The 16,756-nt window shown below is 67.6% G+C and overlaps 1 protein-coding gene and 1 long non-coding RNA gene across 4 annotated transcripts in view; one reads left to right on the top strand and one right to left on the bottom strand.

The window, feature by feature from the left end:
- The window catches only part of LOC311619611, a 114,007-nt gene that overhangs the window by 64,934 nt on the left and 32,317 nt on the right, over positions 1–16,756 (top strand). The gene's annotated exons all lie outside the window — the stretch shown is intronic.
- TRMU (tRNA mitochondrial 2-thiouridylase) lies at positions 1,388–15,237 on the bottom strand (the record flags this gene model as incomplete). Of its 3 annotated transcripts, XM_084878142.1 has the most annotated exons (12): positions 15,084–15,232; positions 13,035–13,200; positions 11,322–11,428; positions 6,347–6,469; positions 5,263–5,435; positions 3,980–4,033; positions 3,845–3,911; positions 3,113–3,213; positions 2,513–2,657; positions 2,173–2,255; positions 1,691–1,823; positions 1,388–1,641 (listed from the first exon to the last, which is right to left on the bottom strand). In XM_084878142.1, exons 1-12 carry the CDS (start codon positions 15,163–15,165, stop codon positions 1,388–1,390), a joined length of 1,488 nt encoding a protein of 495 aa, XP_084734268.1. In that variant the 5' UTR covers positions 15,166–15,232. The 3 variants fall into 3 exon arrangements, with proteins under 3 accessions (XP_084734268.1, XP_084734269.1, XP_084734270.1); XM_084878143.1 differs by having other exon boundaries at positions 1,394–1,823; positions 15,084–15,237; XM_084878144.1 differs by lacking the exon at positions 2,173–2,255 and having other exon boundaries at positions 1,490–1,823; positions 15,084–15,237.

Raw genomic sequence — 16,756 nt, 5'->3', positions numbered from 1 at the left:
CCGCAGGCTGACTGACACTGGAGGGTCCGGCGCTGGGCCTCCAGGTGAGGAGCAGGCGCAGCCATTTCACGGGGGCAGGCCGTGCTTTCCATCAGCTCTGCACCCGAATGTGTCCCTGCCCCCTTCTGTGTCAGCGGCTGGGTGCCCTGTGGGCAGGAGGCCGTCTGGCCAGCCAGTGTCTCCAGAACCTTGGGTGAGATGAGTCGAGGGCCCAGGGGCAGGGCAGGGGGTAGGCCGAGTCCCAGCTGCTCTTGCCCGCGGGCCGCCAGCAGCTCCCCAGCTCTCACTGACAGCCACCAGGGGGCACGGGAGGCAGGTCTGCCCAGTGGAGCAGGTGGCACTGCTGGCGGAGGCTCCACGGGACCAGCCACAGTGAGGCTGGGTGACTGGCAGCGGCAGGTTTGGAGCCCTCCTTCCACGGCCAGCCCGGGGCTGGCGGACGGCAGAGCTGCCCAGAGGTGGGGAGAGGACACCCCAGCCGCGGAGGCTTGCGGAAGGCCCGGCTCAGGCGTTCCCAGGGCAGGGGGCAGGAAACGGGAGCCAGAGCTGTGCTGCCCTTCGGCCTCCATGTGGGGCGGACGATCCCCAAGAGCCAGGGGCTGCCTGTCGAACCCACTGCCCGGCACGTGTGGAGAGATGCAAGCTGGGTCTCCCCCACCGCTCCCAGTCCAGCTCGGCTGGAGGAGTCCCAGCTGGGACGGCCGCGCCCCACCTCACCGGCCGCCTGGCCACTCGCTGCCTCCCAGGCCTGTTCTCCCGTGGAGCAGGGCCAGGGCTCAGAGCCACAGGGCAGGGTGTCCTGGGTGGGGGAGGCTGGGTAAGGGCGGCGGGGTGTGGGGAGCAAGGGCTGGGGAGGGAGGGCTGGCGGTGCCCGAGGGGAAGGCAGCGGCTCTGCAGGGGGCACTGCGTCAGGTGGTGGAGGGAGAACTGTTTTCTGGGCACTGCCCCCGCCCAACCAGCCGCAGCCCTGACCCTCTGCCTGCTGCACACCCCGGCCCTCGAGGGGCTCCTGGGCTGGGCCTTCTCAGACCCTCCTGAGGTGCCCTCCTCCCAGCAGGGCTTGCCCCCTCGCTGGCCCCATGTGAAGTGGGCACTGCTGGGTGGGCTGGCTTCCATCCAGCCTCTGGGGTGGGCTGGCACCTAGCTGTTGGCCCCCTCAGTGGCCTGGTCTCAAGCTCCCCCAACTGTGGCCTGTCACCCAACACAGGCTCACACTAAGCCAGCTGTGGGGCCACGAGGCCAGCACCTCCCCCGAGGCCCTTGCCCAGGCTGGAGGGGCCTGGTGCCGGGCGTAAGGGCGGTCTTCCCAGCAGACCCAGGCAAGTCCCAGTGTGCGCGGTCCCGACCCCCCGGCCTCCCCTTCCGCCCGGCGCCCCGGAGGCTACGGTCAGAATGCAGTGCTGGACGCGAGTTTATTCCGCGCGGTCCCTGCAGCCCCTCCCGGGGGCAAGAGGCACTGGGGGTGGCACTGGGGCAGCCCAGTCAGCAAGTCCTTCCGGCCCCTCTGGCAGCAGGTGGGCCAGGCTCCTGGGTCCAGCAGCAGCCCCCCGGGGGCCGCCCGCCAGGCTCTGCTCCTCCGCAGCCGCCCCCAGCGCTCAGGGCGCGGGTACCGCGGGCCCCGAGCTGGGGCTGTGGCCGGGGCTATCGCCGGGGCCGTGGCCGGGGCTGTGGCCGTGGCCGTCGCCGGGGCCATGGCTGGGGCCGTGGCGCTCCGTGGCCGTGCTGGACCTGCTCCTGCCCTTCTGGAGCGTGTAGGCCGACGGCCCCAGGCGCAGGATCTTGCCGCTGCCCAGGCACTCCTCCCCCTTGTAGAACACGGCGAACTGCAAGGGAGACCTTGTCACCGCTAAGCAGCCAGGCCCGGGCCTAAGGCTGCTGCTGGGGCTGGGGCTGGGGCTGGGGCTGGGCAGGGGAGGGGCAGCTCGGCCTCCCCTGGCCGTCCTGCCGGGCTGTCCCCGTGGCGGTGAAGGGCACGTGGCCGGGAGAGGAGTGCCAGGGGCAGGCGGGGCCTGGGACCGGGCGCTCGGATGGAGGGCGCTGCCCTCCCGGCAGGAAGCCTGGCCCAGCCCTGACGGTGCTGAGGGATGCAGAGCCGCCTGCACCCAGGGCCGGCCGGCCAGGCAACGGGAGTCCCGCCTCCCCTCCTGAGCGAGCGCAGGCGGCTGCACTCACCTGTCCGGGGGCGAGGGCCCGCACAGCCTTCACCGCCGTCACCCACACGGTGCCGTCTTGGTTGAGGGTCAGCACGCAGGGCACTGGAGGAAGATGGGCCTTAGGGGCACTGGCCTGGCCTGTGTGGTCAGCCTCAGCCCTGGGCGCACACTGCTCGGACCCTCGCCCAGCCCTGCCTTCCCAGAATGAGCTGAGCCGGCTCTGCGCGCCCGGCCTGTCTCTCACGGCTGGTGGGAAGGGGCCTGAATGGCTCCACCATCCCAACAATGGGGCTCTGCTGCCGGGTCCCCTCTAAGCCTTCCTACATCTGGCTCCCCGGGCGGGCCCACCGCTCAGTCACCTAGCGCCATCTGGTGGTAGAAGCGGAAGTGGCACTCCATCATCTTGTCGCGGACCAGGGCTGCGGGCGGCTCCTCGGCGATCCAGTGCACGCGGTTGGTCCGCAGCAGGTCCCGGTACAGGGCCGGGTGGTCCCCCCGGGGGGCCTGCGGGGAACCCGGGCCTGACACCTGGAGCCCTAGCAGACGGCCCTCGCCCCAAAGCCACCTCGCTGCCCTCGTTAACGGCCAGCAGCCAGGCTGCCTGGCGGTCCCAGTGGGAATGCCTGTTCCCCAGGAGCCTGGGCCGTTCTGCAGGAGGAGACTAGGGCACCGGTCAAGGTCCCCTCTGCCAGCAGGGGTGCTGCGCTCCGGCCCCAGGACCTGCCGCCGCTCCGCAGAGACCGCTGGACCCGAGGGCAAGCCGTCCCGGCCGCCCCCCCCCCCCCCACGGCCTCCCCCGACCACCCGAACCGTGTCCGCTCGCAAACCCCGGAACGGCTTCCGCTTGCAGGACGCCGTAAGGACACCCCGCCTTCGCGGCCGGCCCGGGGTGCGGGAGGCAGGACCCCGCAGCCTCCCCGGCTCTGCCAGCAGGCGGCGCCCGCAGGGCAGCCACTCACCACAAACACGTCGCCCTTGGCGCCGTCCTTCTCCACCACGTACCAGGGCTCGCGCAGGCCGCCGATCTTGGCCCTCTGGCCCAGCGTGTACAGGAACCAGCCTGGGGACGTGGTTGGTGAGGCGGGCACGGTCCCCTGGCCACCCACCCGATGGGGGAGGCGGCGGGGCGGGGCGGGGCGGGGCGGGGCTCATGGACACCGAGGGCCACCTGCGGGGCCGGTGCCCACCCCCAGGCCAGCCCGCAGGACGCCTGGCCTGGCAGCAGGCGGCTCCATGAGAAGGTGGGCTGGCCCTGCGGGAGCGGAGCCCCTGGCTGAGCTGCATGCGACCGCGGTTATACAGGCGTACCCCCGCAACACCCGAACCACAGCAGGGCTGCCCTGACTTCCTCTGGGCACCCCACCACAAACGTCAAAGACAGAGGCCAGGCCACCGCCTCCCTCCACCTGCCCTCCGCCACACTCGCAGGCGCAGGCCACTTCGGGAACACGTGCCGTTCGGCAGAGCCGCCCGCCGCCTCCCCGGGCTGGAGCCAGGACGCGGAGCACCTGCAGTTCCTCCCTGGCAGGCGGTCACCACAGCAGGAACCCACGCCCACGCTGCCGCCGCCGCCGCCACCGCCGCCGCCGCCGCCACCGCCGCCCACACCTCCCCACCGCCCAGCTCTGCCTCTCGAGCCAACGGGACCGCCCCGCCCACCCGACCCCGCCCGCCCGCCGTGCAGGAGTCACCTTTGTGCGTCCCCAGCACCGTGTCATCCTCTATGGACACGAACCGCCCCGGCCGCGGCTGTAAGTACTGAACACACACCGTCAGTTACTGCGGGCCAGGCCCTGGCGGGAGGGTGTCCCGGCCCGAGCACTCACCTGGAGGATGAACTTCTCGAAGTTCCTTTTGCCCACGAAGCAGATGCCCATGCTCTGCAAGGAAGAGGGCGGCCGGAGGTGAAGGGCGGCCGGAGGGGGCCGGAGGGGCCGTCCCCCACCAGCACCCACACCAGGCCCCGCCCACGCACACCTGGTGGGCATGCCGGGGGCAGCCTCCCAGGGGGGTCCTGCCCCTGACCCGGGGCCCGCCAGCCGAGCAGGCACAGCGTCCCCCCTACAGCTGCTCAGCCTCCGGCCGCTGCCCGCGCGCAGGAGACCAGCACCGAGGGGAAGGGCCGGCCAGGCGGGAGTGAGCCCCTCAGGAGAGGCCGTGGTCCCACTGGCACACCCCGAGCTGGAGCAGCTCTCCCTGCGCCCTCAGCACACGGCTTCCCCACTCCTCCTGAGGTCTGCCTAGAACCTGGGTCCTGGGGTGGCCCCTCGGCTCCTCTCAGTCACACTGGGACCCGGAGCAGGCGCAGGAGGAGCAGGGTGGGGGCGGGGCTGGGTGGAGGGAGCACTGACTTGCTGGCCAAAGGCACAGGAAGTGGACGGCAGAGCTGGTGTGGAGCTCCCAGCCCAGCCCGGCCACACCCTGGCCCACCCTGCCAGGCTCTCTCACGGGGGGCTTTGCGCATGCTCGTCACACTGTGCAGTCCCCCAGTCCACTATCGCTGACTCTCACTCATCGCCTCAGCCTCAGGCACTGTCTCCTCGGAGGCCTGTGTGGTGGCTCCGCCCCTGTGTGCGCATCTGCGTCAGCGCCCACTGCTCCCCCTGCTCGCCCCCAGCCCACAGCGGGGCCTGCCTGCTGGGAGCTCCCCTCCCCGCCCTCCCCGCCATCCCCGTCCCCTCTGCCCCCTCTGCCCCCAGCCTACAGTGGTGCCTGCCTGCTGGGAGCTCCCCTCCCCGCCCTCCCCGCCCCCTCTGCCCCCAGCCCACAGCGGCGCGCCTGCTGGGAGCTCCTGAAGGCAGCACGGAGCAGCAGCACCGCCTGGCTCCCAGGCACCGACAGGCACGCGCAGCCCCGGATGGAGACGGCAGGTCCGTGTGCGGGCTGACAGCGCCCCCACCAGGAGCCCGTGCCCAGCCTTCACTGCCCACTCGCTCCTGGTGCAGGGCCAAGAGCACCCCAAGGAGCTGCCAGGCCGCTGGGAGAGCTGCCCATGCCAAGGGCCCGGGCCCGGGCGGGGGAGAAGCCCCAGGCCTCCTGCCGTGGGGAACCAGCTCCCCCGGTGGCGCCGGCCGCTTCCCCGTGCCGGTCTGGGGGCGCTCGGTCCTACCTCCTTCTTCTGCAGCACGTGGTGCAGTCCGTTCTCAGCTGCTATTTTCTTTACAAAATCCTTGGTGAGCCCCCCCAGCGGGAAGAGGGTTCTCCGCAGGGCCTCCTGGGGAACCTGGCTGAGAAAGAAGGTCTGGTCTTTAAAGCTGTCAGCTGCCTGCAGAAGCTTTACCGCTGCCAAGAGGAAGAAAAGAGACGGGGCGGCAGTGAACATCGCGGCTCTCAGCGCGGCTCTTCCTCAGACACGGCGCCCCGCCTGGCAGAGCCAGCTCACACCCGGCCTCCTCCCCGCTCACCGCCGTAGACACACGTGTACAGGCCAGGGTGGGCGCACAGGAGGAGCCTACCCCAGCTCCCGCTGCAGACGGCAGTATTTCAAACAAGGTGAGAACACACGCAGCCCGAGGGGAGCTGGGGTGGGCAGTGCAGAGCCAGGCGGCAGGGCGTCTGGGCGTGGCAGGCGGGCTGAGCCCGCTGTGGTCGAGGACACCCCTTGGGGCAATGGCTCTGCATAGATGGCCGCTGTCTGTCCGAGCCCAGCAGACCCGGCAGCTTCCCCTGCGTTTCCCTACTATTGGCTGGCCCTGCGGAGGGCGCTGCCAGGGTCCGACTACAGCGCAGTTCGCGATCCTGGCCCCGTGGCCCCAGCTCAGACCGGCCATGCTCCCCTGGGCAGCTCGGTCCTGTGGCTGCAGGCGCTGGCCTGCCCCCTGAGCCTGACACGTTCCCTGAGCGGCTCCCGTTCCCCACCCTCAGGTCAGCGGTGTGGGCAGAGGAGGACCCTGAGCTCACATCACCCAAGTGCCCGCCACATCGCAAGCCTCGAGCCTGATGGCAGTGCCAGCCTGACCCCGCTGTGCGGTCAGGTCTCCCCTCAGGCCCGGGGCCTGCCAATCCCCGTCCAGGGGTCACATCACAGCCTCTCCCGCCCGGCTCTCCTGGCGGCGGATGCACCCACAGGCCCGGGAAGCGACCCCCGAGGAGCCCCAAACGAGCAGGCCGGCCTTAGCACCCCGCGCCGGGCAGGACGGGCGGCAGAGCCGCCCGCCCGTCCAGGGAAGCCCGCTCCGCCTGCCGTCACTCACCATTTCTGACTTCGAATCGGTTCCTGAAGAGTCCTTCCGGCCTCCTCACGTGCTTCTGCTGGAACACCTCCTCGTCCTCCAGGGACGTCCTGGCGTAGTGGCCCGTGGCCACCGCGTCCGCTCCTGCGGGCGTAAACGCAGGTCAGGCTCTGGCCGCGCTCGGGCCGTGGCCAGCACCAGCCAGGGCCCCACCGGAGGGCTCGCCTCTGAGTGACACAGCGTGGCTCCAGGCCTCGGGGTCTTCAAGGGTCTGTCAAAAGCTACTCTCTCCACTCGTGCATTCCAGCTCAAGGAAATACGTCCTTAATTCAGCACAGAAACTTGGTATACACTGAAATCCCACCGCGATGACGGACCACCTACAAAGAAACGTCAGTGACTTGGGAAGAGGCTGATGTGTTGGGGGGTGGAACGCGAGTATTAACACTGTGATCCCACTTTTAACAACACCCGCGTCCATGCCTTTGATTCTGGGAGTGACGGCATGACTTTCTCCCCTCCTGCTGTTCTGTGGTTTTACATTTTCTTTGCCCTGGCTGGTGTGGTTCAATGGGTAGAGCGCCCGCCTGTGGACCAAAGGGTCCGGGGTTCAATTCCAATCAAGGGCATATGCCCAGGTTGCAGGCTCAATCCCCAGTGGGGGGCGAGCCAGAGGCAGTTGATCCACAGCTCTCTCTTATCACTGATGTTTCTCTCTATTACGCCCTCTCCTTCCTCTCTGAAATCAATAAAAATATTTTTTAAACAATTGTCTTTCTTTGACAATAAGGATGGGCAGGGGTGGGCACAGTAGGTTAATAGCAATCAATAATACAATGAGTAATAAGTAATAATACAGCTCTACACCGTTTCCCACAGCCATGGCTTTGCCCCTGCGTGACATCCCAGCAAAGGTCTCCGGGCTGGATGTCAGTGCTGACCCAGGAACCAGAGGTGCACCGCGGAGCCCCGCCCGCACCCCGCTCCTCCGCGTGAAGACGGACAGTTTCTCAGAGGCTCTCCTGGCAGGCGCAGCCCTGACTGGCACTAGCCAGCCCACTAGCTCCGCGGTACAATGCGGGAATGACACTTGCAGATTAACCACCTGAAGAGGGCATCTGGGAAGAACACACTATTACATCTTGGTTGAGGATCTTTCTTTTTATTTATTGATTTCAGAGCGAGAGGACGCGGGTGGGGGGGGGAGGGGGAGAGAAGGAGGAATACAGGGAGGGAGAGAGGAAGAGAGAGAACATCAGTTTGTTGCTCGACTCATTCACACATTCATTGGCTGCTTCCTGTATGTGCTCTGCCCAGGATTCGAACTGGTGCACCTCTGGTTCCTGGGTGGGTGCTCAACCACTGAGCCACACCGGCCGGGCGCCCTGGCTGACTTCCTAAGGGAGCAGAAAAGCCTGGAACCTCCGCCCAGAGCACAGGTGCTGCGGGCGGCTCTGAGGAGCTGAGGCTGCGGGCACGGCTGCATGTGCTTTTGTCAGGAAGACGCAGCTCACGCAGGAAGCTCAGCCTCCTCCCGAGGACCCAGCAGTGGCCCCGGCTCTGCGGGTGCCAGCGCTCGGCCGCCCGGACAAGCGCTCACTCCTGAGCCGCTCCAGGCCTTCCGGGCAAACCTCCCCTACTTGTGGCAGGTCTGCCGGGCCCACCCGAACCTGACCTGTCACACCGGCACAGCAGTCACACCGGCACAGTCACACCAGCACAGTCACACCGCACAGCACTGTGAGGACCCGGTCACACCGGCACAGTCACACCAGCACAGTGCTGTGAGGACAGTCACACCGGCACAGCTCTGTGAGAACCCGGTCACACCGGCACAGCGCTGTGAGGACAGTCACACCGGCACAGCGCTGTGATGACAGTCACACCGGCACAGCGCTGTGAGGACAGTCACACCGGCACAGCGCTGTGAGGACAGTCACACCGGCACAGCGCTGTGAGGACAGTCACACCGGCACAGCGCTGTGAGGACAGTCACACCGGCACAGCGCTGTGAGGACAGTCACACCGGCACAGCGCTGTGAGGACAGTCACACCGGCACAGTGCTGTGATGACCGAGCCCCTCAGCCCATCGATGGCCCGTTTCCACACACTCACGGCGAAGTCAACACGCCCTGCACCGTCCCTCCTTCCTGCCTGCGCCCCTCAACGGCGCCCACTGGATGGGCACACAGCGGGCCCCCCTCGTAAGTCTGGGCCGCAGGGCGGGCTCATAGCAGGCACACAGTGGGCCTCCCCCTCAGAGGTCCGGGCCGCAGGGCGGGCTCACGACGGGCCCTCCCCCCTCGGATGTCCGGGCCGCAGGGTGGACACACAGCGGGCCCCCCGCTCAGAGGTCCGGGCCGCAGGGCGGGCAGGTGGGCTCACAGAGGGCCTCCCGCTCAGAGGTCCGGGCCGCAGGGTGGACACACAGCGGGCCCCCCGCTCAGAGGTCCGGGCCGCAGGGTGGACACACAGCGGGCCCCCCGCTCAGAGGTCCGGGCCGCAGGGTGGACACACAGCGGGCCCCCCGCTCAGAGGTCCGGGCCGCAGGGTGGACACACAGCGGGCCCCCCGCTCAGAGGTCCGGGCCGCAGGGTGGACACACAGCGGGCCCCCCGCTCAGAGGTCCGGGCCGCAGGGTGGACACACAGCGGGCCCCCCGCTCAGAGGTCCGGGCCGCAGGGCGGGCAGGTGGGCTCACAGCGGGCCCCCCGCTCAGAGGTCCGGGCCGCAGGGCGGACACACAGCGGGCCTCCCCCTCAGAGGTCCGGGCCGCAGGGCGGGCTCACAGCGGGCCCCCCGCTCAGAGGTCCGGGCCGCAGGGCGGGCTCACAGCGGGCCCCCCGCTCAGAGGTCCGGGCCGCAGGGCGGGCTCACAGCGGGCCCCCCGCTCAGAGGTCCGGGCCGCAGGGCGGACACACAGCGGGCCCCCCGCTCAGAGGTCCGGGCCGCAGGGCGGGCAGGTGGGCTCACAGCGGGCCCCCCGCTCAGAGGTCCGGGCCGCAGGGCGGACACACAGCGGGCCCCCCGCTCAGAGGTCCGGGCCGCAGGGCGGGCAGGTGGGCTCACAGCGGGCCCCCCGCTCAGAGGTCCGGGCCGCAGGGTGGACACACAGCGGGCCCCCCGCTCAGAGGTCCGGGCCACAGGGCGGGCTCACAGCGGGCCCCCCGCTCAGAGGTCCGGGCCGCAGGGCGGACACACAGCGGGCCCCCCCCTCAGAGGTCCGGGCCGCAGGGTGGACACACAGCGGGCCCCCCGCTCAGAGGTCCGGGCCGCAGGGTGGACACACAGCGGGCCCCCCGCTCAGAGGTCCGGGCCGCAGGGTGGACACACAGCGGGCCCCCCGCTCAGAGGTCCGGGCCGCAGGGCGGGCTCACAGCGGGCCCCCCGCTCAGAGGTCCGGGCCGCAGGGTGGACACACAGCGGGCCCCCCGCTCAGAGGTCCGGGCCGCAGGGCGGGCTCACAGCGGGCCCCCCCCTCAGAGGTCCGGGCCGCAGGGCGGGCTCACAGCGGGCCCCCCGCTCAGAGGTCCGGGCCGCAGGGCGGGCTCACAGCGGGCCCCCCGCTCAGAGGTCCGGGCCGCAGGGTGGACACACAGCGGGCCCCCCGCTCAGAGGTCCGGGCCGCAGGGCGGGCTCACAGCGGGCCCCCCGCTCAGAGGTCCGGGCCGCAGGGTGGACACACAGCGGGCCCCCCGCTCAGAGGTCCGGGCCGCAGGGCGGGCTCACAGCGGGCCCCCCCCTCAGAGGTCCGGGCCGCAGGGCGGGCTCACAGCGGGCCCCCCGCTCAGAGGTCCGGGCCGCAGGGCGGACACACAGCGGGCCCCCCGCTCAGAGGTCCGGGCCGCAGGGTGGACACACAGCGGGCCCCCCGCTCAGAGGTCCGGGCCGCAGGGCGGGCAGGTGGGCTCACAGCGGGCCCCCCGCTCAGAGGTCCGGGCCGCAGGGTGGACACACAGCGGGCCCCCCGCTCAGAGGTCCGGGCCGCAGGGTGGACACACAGCGGGCCCCCTGCTCAGAGGTCCGGGCCGCAGGGCGGGCTCGGGCCGCAGGGGCCGGGCGGACAGACGCAGACTCGGTCAGTCAGCTCGAGGCGCGCACGGCCCGCCCTCCCCATCCTGCTCTGGACGTGGAGGCTGAGCCTGTGCACACGCCTCTCCTCAGTCCCGCGTTTCAGAGTGAGCCCCACACCCAGGCCTGTTACAACCGTTTTATTCTCTGCTTTGTGGGCACCATTCATACCCCATGATGCAACGCCATTGCCCTCAGCTGCGGGCACGTGTTCCTCAGCTCTGCCAGCTACTCTGTCCCCATCGCGGTCCCCAGTGCTAACCGGACAGAGGTCAGCAGCCCTGGGCCACCCGGGGGTGGCTGGCGCGTGTGCAGACAGGGTGGGTGAGCGGCGATGGCCAGCTCAGAGGGGAGGCCTGAGCGGGCCTCGGGGAGCGCTCCATGGTGACCCCGCAGCGGAGGCAGCTGAGCAGGCAGCGGCAGGAAGGCTCAGGCGAAGGGTGGGAGGCCCGCAGGCAGGCTGGGGAAGAAGGGGGAGCGGGGACAGACCCCGGCAGCAGGGCCCTGGCCTCAGGTGGCTTCAAACAGGCCACGGAGACACAGGTTAAACCAGAGCAACAGGACAGAGACCAGGAACCGGGGTCCGGGCAAAGCAGGACCCACTTTCGATAGCAAAAAGAGGTCTCAGTAGGACCTCCTGGGCCCGAGGCAGGGACACACCCGAGAACCACAGCCCTCGGAGGGAGCTGCGGAGGAGGCTGGCCCCGGGGCCCCGCGGGCAGGTGCCCGGCCCCGGCCTGTGGCCACAGCGCCCTCCGCATGGCCCGGGGGCACCACCAGGAGGCCCTCCTCCGGGGAGACGCACGCCATCCCCGACCTCGCTTCCTTCCTTCCGAAAGAGGAAACTGCTCCCGCAGTGTGGCTCTGGCTCTCTCAGAATCTCACGCCGTTTTCGGAAACAAAGGAAGCCACCGAGCCACTCACCAAGGTTGTCTAGGGCGTAGCGGAAAAAGCACTTGAACTTGATGTGCCTGTTGCAGACGACGTCAGGGTTGGGCGTCCTTCCTTTCTCGTATTCGTTCAGAAAGTCACTGGAATGTAAGGAAACAACGGTCACGTCTCAGTGTGCAGGCGTCCTCAGAAGAACATCCGGTCAGCGAGCTGTTCGGCTTTCTCCTTGTCGCACCGAACTGCAGCTTTCACTAAAGGGGGGCGCTTGGGCACACAGCCGTGGCCAGCGTTTCCATCGAACGTGTTTAAAGTGCTGCACTCTGGCCCTAACTGGTGTGGCTCAGTGGATAGAGCGTCGGCCTGCGGACTGAGCGAGTCCCAGGTTCAATTCCGGTCAAGGGCATGGATCTTGGTTGCAGGCACATCCCCAGTAGGGGGCATGCAAGAGGCAGCTGACTGATGTTTCTCTCTCATCGATGTTTCTAACTCCCTTTCCCTCTCCCTTCCTCTCTGTAAACAATCAATATAATATATCAATAAATAAATAAATGAGGCGCTGTACTCTGCCCTGATCTAGGACCCCTGCCACACCCGGACGCCAGACAAGGCCCCGCGGCTCGGACTGCTCCCCCTCACTCCGCAGGAGGCCGGGCAGGCAGAGCTACGTCTGGGAACAAGAAGATGCATAACCTCGGTCCCTCCTGGAGGGATCCACGGGCTAGAGGGGAGGAGGGCGTTATCTTCAAAGGAGGAAGTGGTGCCGAAACCGGTGTGGCTCAGTGGATAGAGCATCAGCCTGCGAACTGAAAGGTCCCGGGTTCGATTCCGGGCACATCCCCAGTGGGGGGTGTGCAAGAGGCAGCTGGTCGATGTTTCTCTCTCATCGACGTTTCTAACTCTCTTTCCCTCTCAATTCCTCTCTGTGTAAAATCAATAAAATATATATATATTTTTTTAAAAAGTGGTCAGAGGAGGCGTCCAAGGGGCAGTGACGTGCACAGGTGGGTTACGCTCTAGGGCCAGGACGCCCTCAGGTTCAGTTCCGGTTCAGTCCTGATTCTGCCACTTACTGTCTGAGCCTGGGCAGTTCACAGGGCTTTTCTTTTTTTTGCAGAGAGGAAGAGAGAGGGATAGAGAGTCAGAAACATCGATGAGAGAGAATCATCGATCAGCTGCCTCCTGCACACCCCCTACTGGGGATGTGCCCGCAACCAAGGTACACGCCCTTGCCCGGAATTGAACCTGGGACCTTTCAGTCCGCAGGCCGATGCTCTATCCATTGAGCCAAACCGGTCCCGGCTCACATGGCTTTTCTAAGCCTCGGTTTTCTCATCCTTTAAATGGGATAATGCCTTTGAAGGTTATGGTGAGCCCTAACTGAGATGCTGAGCTCTTAGCGCAGCATCTCTACGTCACTCAGCAACGCACAAAGCTCTCCTCTTCATTCCTGAGAAGACGCACCTGGCCCACGTGCGGGCTGAGTGCCGGCAGAGCGGCCGAGGGCACGGCACGGGCACGGGGAGGCCTCGGCGTTAGCTCCCGGGCTTAGTCGGCAGCAGAAACACCTCCGGGCTCAGGAGGAACTAGACTCCTGGCCGGTGTCAGAACAGGCGCGGGGTGCCATGGGAGCCAGCCGGGCCTCACACCGAGCTCCCGGGGCTGGGCAGGGCCTCCCGCACGGCTCTGGCACCTCTGCCAAGGGCGCTGGTGTGGGCCGGCTGGCTGCGGGCCGCCCGCTGCCCTCACCTGAACACGTCGTTCCAGTACTCCTTCACGTAGGACACCTGGTGGAAGGGGATGTCCAGGACCTGGCACACGCGGTACGCGTCCTCGCAGTCCTTGTCAGCCGTGCAGACCCCATGCTCGTCCAGGGAGTCCCAGTTCTTCATGAACACCCCCGTCACCTGGTAGCCTGGGGCGGGGGGCACAGCGCGGAGAACGGGCGTGAGCCTCGCGGAGAGGGCAGGGCTCCTGGGCCCCGTGCCTGCGCCGCTGCACCCCGCAGTCCCTGCTGTGCCTTCAGAGCTGATGCACGCCCCACCCCAGGGCAAGCCACCCCCTCTCACGCCCCCCCCAGTAGCTCCCTCCCAAACAATCCCTCCTACCCCCTTCCGCCCCCTCAGCACTTCCTAGGCCTCCGTGTCACAGCAGCCGCTGCACTGAGCCTGTCTGAGCGAATGGAACTGCTTTGCCAGCATGACCCCACCCTGAGCAAACGTGTGCTGAGTGGAGAGCAGGAATTCAAACCAATTTTTCAAAACAAACAAAAGCACCTTCCACAGAAGAGTGAGCTCATTTCTGAAGTCACTCCCAGGCACCATCTAAGACTCGGACCCCAAGTCCTCAGACTCCTGACGGTTGAAGTTCTGGCTGTTTTGTGACCCACGTCTTGCCCTTTTCTTTGCGACAAACCACCGGACCCAACTCTGGGAAGAGCAACCTAGCCTCACCCCATCTTAGCGAACCCCGCAGGCGCCCGCCTGGATGAGAACCCCGTTTCCTGGAGGCGGCTCAACGGGGCGGGAGCGGCAGCGGCATCGGACCGAAAGGCTTCCCGGGGTGCTCAGAGGACAGAGATCCCAGGACGAGGCTTGGCCTAACCTAAAAGGCCACGTCTGCCAAGACTGCATCCCAGCAGGCAGCCAGCCGCCCCCTCCACTTTCCCAAGCACCCGCCATGGGGCTCCAGGACTTCTGTCTGCGCCCCTGCTAAGGCAGAGGCTGTCTCTCCCGCAGCCCTGTCCCCCAGCGCCTGGCTGTGCCCCGCAGAGAGCTTCACGGGCCTGTGGAACAAGGAACTCCACGCCTGTCTGCCAGGCCACGCTTCCCGTGGAGATGGACCCACTGCCTCCGGCACAGGCTCATCGTGGCTGGGGCCTTGGCGCCCCCGTCAGTCCTTCACTCCCAGGGGCACGGGATGGGGCGGGGGAGTCCTGGATGCCAAGGTGAGAGCGCCACGTGTTCTCTCTTCCTCGGCCATCAGCTTCCCCCAGGAAGGCTGGCTGTGAAGCCGGAGGCCGGGGCCGGGGCCCGGGCCCCTTCCCCAAGATAAGAGTGAAATGACATTGGTCTCCGCAGGGCACCCTCCACGTCTCCCAAAGCGTGTCTCATCGAGTGTCAGGAACAAGGGCTGGGCACTGTCTACCCACAGAATCTAAGCCCCGGACACCCCAACCAGGGCTCCGGCCAGACCAGCCTCGCGCTCCCGCGGCCCCTGTCCCCCTCAGGCAGAGGTCCTGGCTGTGAAACCCTCTCCCTTCCTGCCCTGCCACCGCTCGGGGAGGCCGTCCTGCCCGCTGGAGCGGATGCCCAGGTCGCGGTCCGCGGTCTCGCACTTAACGTCACTACCGCCCCCGCCGGTTGGTTGCTGATGACGTCACTAGCGCCCCGCCGCGCCCGACGCCGGGTGACCCCTGGGCGTGCGTGACGTCACCAGTCCTCCCCGTGACCCTGTGAGGTTGCTGCGTCCATTTCAGGGAACCTGCCCGGCGGGAACCTGCATTCCCTCTGCGCTCCCAGCCCGGCCCCACGGGGCTGCGGCGCCGCGGCCTCACGGGAGGGCCCCCGCTCCCGAGCCCCGTGCACCGCACGCGGGGGCTTCCGGGGAAGTTTGTCCGCTGAACCTCTCGGGGCGCCTGCGCGCGGCCCCGGGCTGAGGGGCGGGCCCGTCACCGAGCGCAGGGCTGGGGCCAGCGAGACGCGCCCGGGGGCACGGGGGTCCGGCGGTCCCGGCCCGGCGGACGGCGAGGAGCGCGGCCACGCAGGCGCGAGCGGGCTCTCCCCGCGGCGCCCTCACCTCGGCGCCGCAGCAGCAGCGCGGCCACGGCGCTGTCCACGCCGCCGGACAGGGCGCACACGACGTGCCGCGCCGCCAGCATCCGCGCCGCCTATTCCGCCACTGCTGCGGCCGCCGCTTCCGGGCCACACCGGAAGTCCCGCCCCATGCGGTGCTCCGCGAGTGAGGCCCGGCCGGAAACGTGGGATTCGAGAGTAGCGTTCTGCCTGCAGGCCCTTCCTGGGCTGCCATTCATGAATTCCTTCTTTCCAGGCTGTGTGCGCGCGCGCCCCCCTGCCCCCCACTAAGGACTGACAGTGTGCGTGCGTGTTTGTGTGCCACAGTGATCAGCTGCCTCCTGCATGTCCCCTACCTGGGATTTAGCTTGAAACCTGGGCATATGCTCTGACCTGGATTCGAACCAGCAACCTCTTGCTGTGTGGGAAGATGTCCGACCAAGCAAGCCACATCAGCCAGGGCGCTTTTTCATGTTGTAAACTGCGGGTGCAGGCCACTACATTGGTTTCCGGTAGGATTTGAACCAGGGTTTGAAAATGAGGGGCGGACATGGTACGGCAGTCGGCACCAATGTTGGGATGCACATCTCCTAGCTCTTTGCAGTCTACAAGGTCCCCAGCGGACGTCGTGTTTACCCGTGGGTAATTACCAAGACAGGCCATTTTCTTGAGAATGGAGAGTGAGACGAGGCAGGCCCCAGGGCCCCGTTTCTAATGACTGACAGCTGAGGAGTCGTGGCCCTGGCGCCAAGAGGGGCATGGTGAGCTCCAGGGCGGGCGGGAGGGTGGCTGGGTGCCCGTGGGCCACAGAGTTACAGGGAAGCAATTTCTTCCTGCCTCTCCCGGGAGAGATGGGGAGACCCAGCACCCGACACCAGCCTTCGGCACGCTCAGCTGAGTCTGTGGCCGTGGCCCTGCTGGTGTCGCTGGATTTGGGGGCCCAGCCTGGAGGACCACGTCCTTCCTGGGGAGGCTGTCCAGTTCCCGCCCAAGCAAGGGGCTCTGGGTTTCCGTATGTGGCAGCCCGCCCACAAGGGGCGGAAACAGGATGCATTGGTGACGCGTTTTCTGCTGCTTTTCTGTTAGACCTCTCAGCTACTTTGTAGCGCCAAGTCTTTAACTTCTTGTAAATCCAGGTCCTGGGGTGGACCCACCTTGGCAAAGACAATGCCAGCCAGTGCCCCTGCTCAGAGATGCCACAGTCACATGACACGGGACCTGTGGAGCCCAGGAGGGCGGCCGCCCAGTGGCAGCGGGGAGCTCCCACTGCGGGCGAAGTGCTGCCCAGAGCTCAGCCTCCTCTCCTGCCCTGTGAGGGCGGGTTAGGGCCCCGGAGCCAGGCGGGAGCAGGCGGGAGCGGGCGGGAGCAGGCGGGAGCAGGCGGGAAGGGCCGGGATGCTTTACCTAACACTGGGGTGGGGCCTCTCCCTTCTGCCTGAAGGAATGAAGTCCAATGACTTGAACTGCAGGCAGAGCAGCTGGGCCCGGGCAGCCTGGGGAGGGAGGGCTGAGGAGGGGTTTGGGGGCGGAGCAGCAGCTCAGCTCCCGGAGCAGAGGACGGCGGGAGCCCCAATGGCCTCTCTCCCACCAAACCTAAGCCCCCAGGAGACGGGGGTGAGCTTTGCACCCATGGCATCCAGCAGGAATGCAGCCTGCCACAGCGAGGCTCCGTAAGCT

Source organism: Pipistrellus hanaki, assembly GCF_964339955.1.
Source record: "Pipistrellus hanaki genome assembly, chromosome: 3".
Lineage (NCBI taxonomy): Eukaryota > Metazoa > Chordata > Mammalia > Chiroptera > Vespertilionidae > Pipistrellus > Pipistrellus hanaki.
Note: the sequence above shows the minus strand (reverse complement) of the source record. Positions and strands in the feature narration are given on the sequence as shown.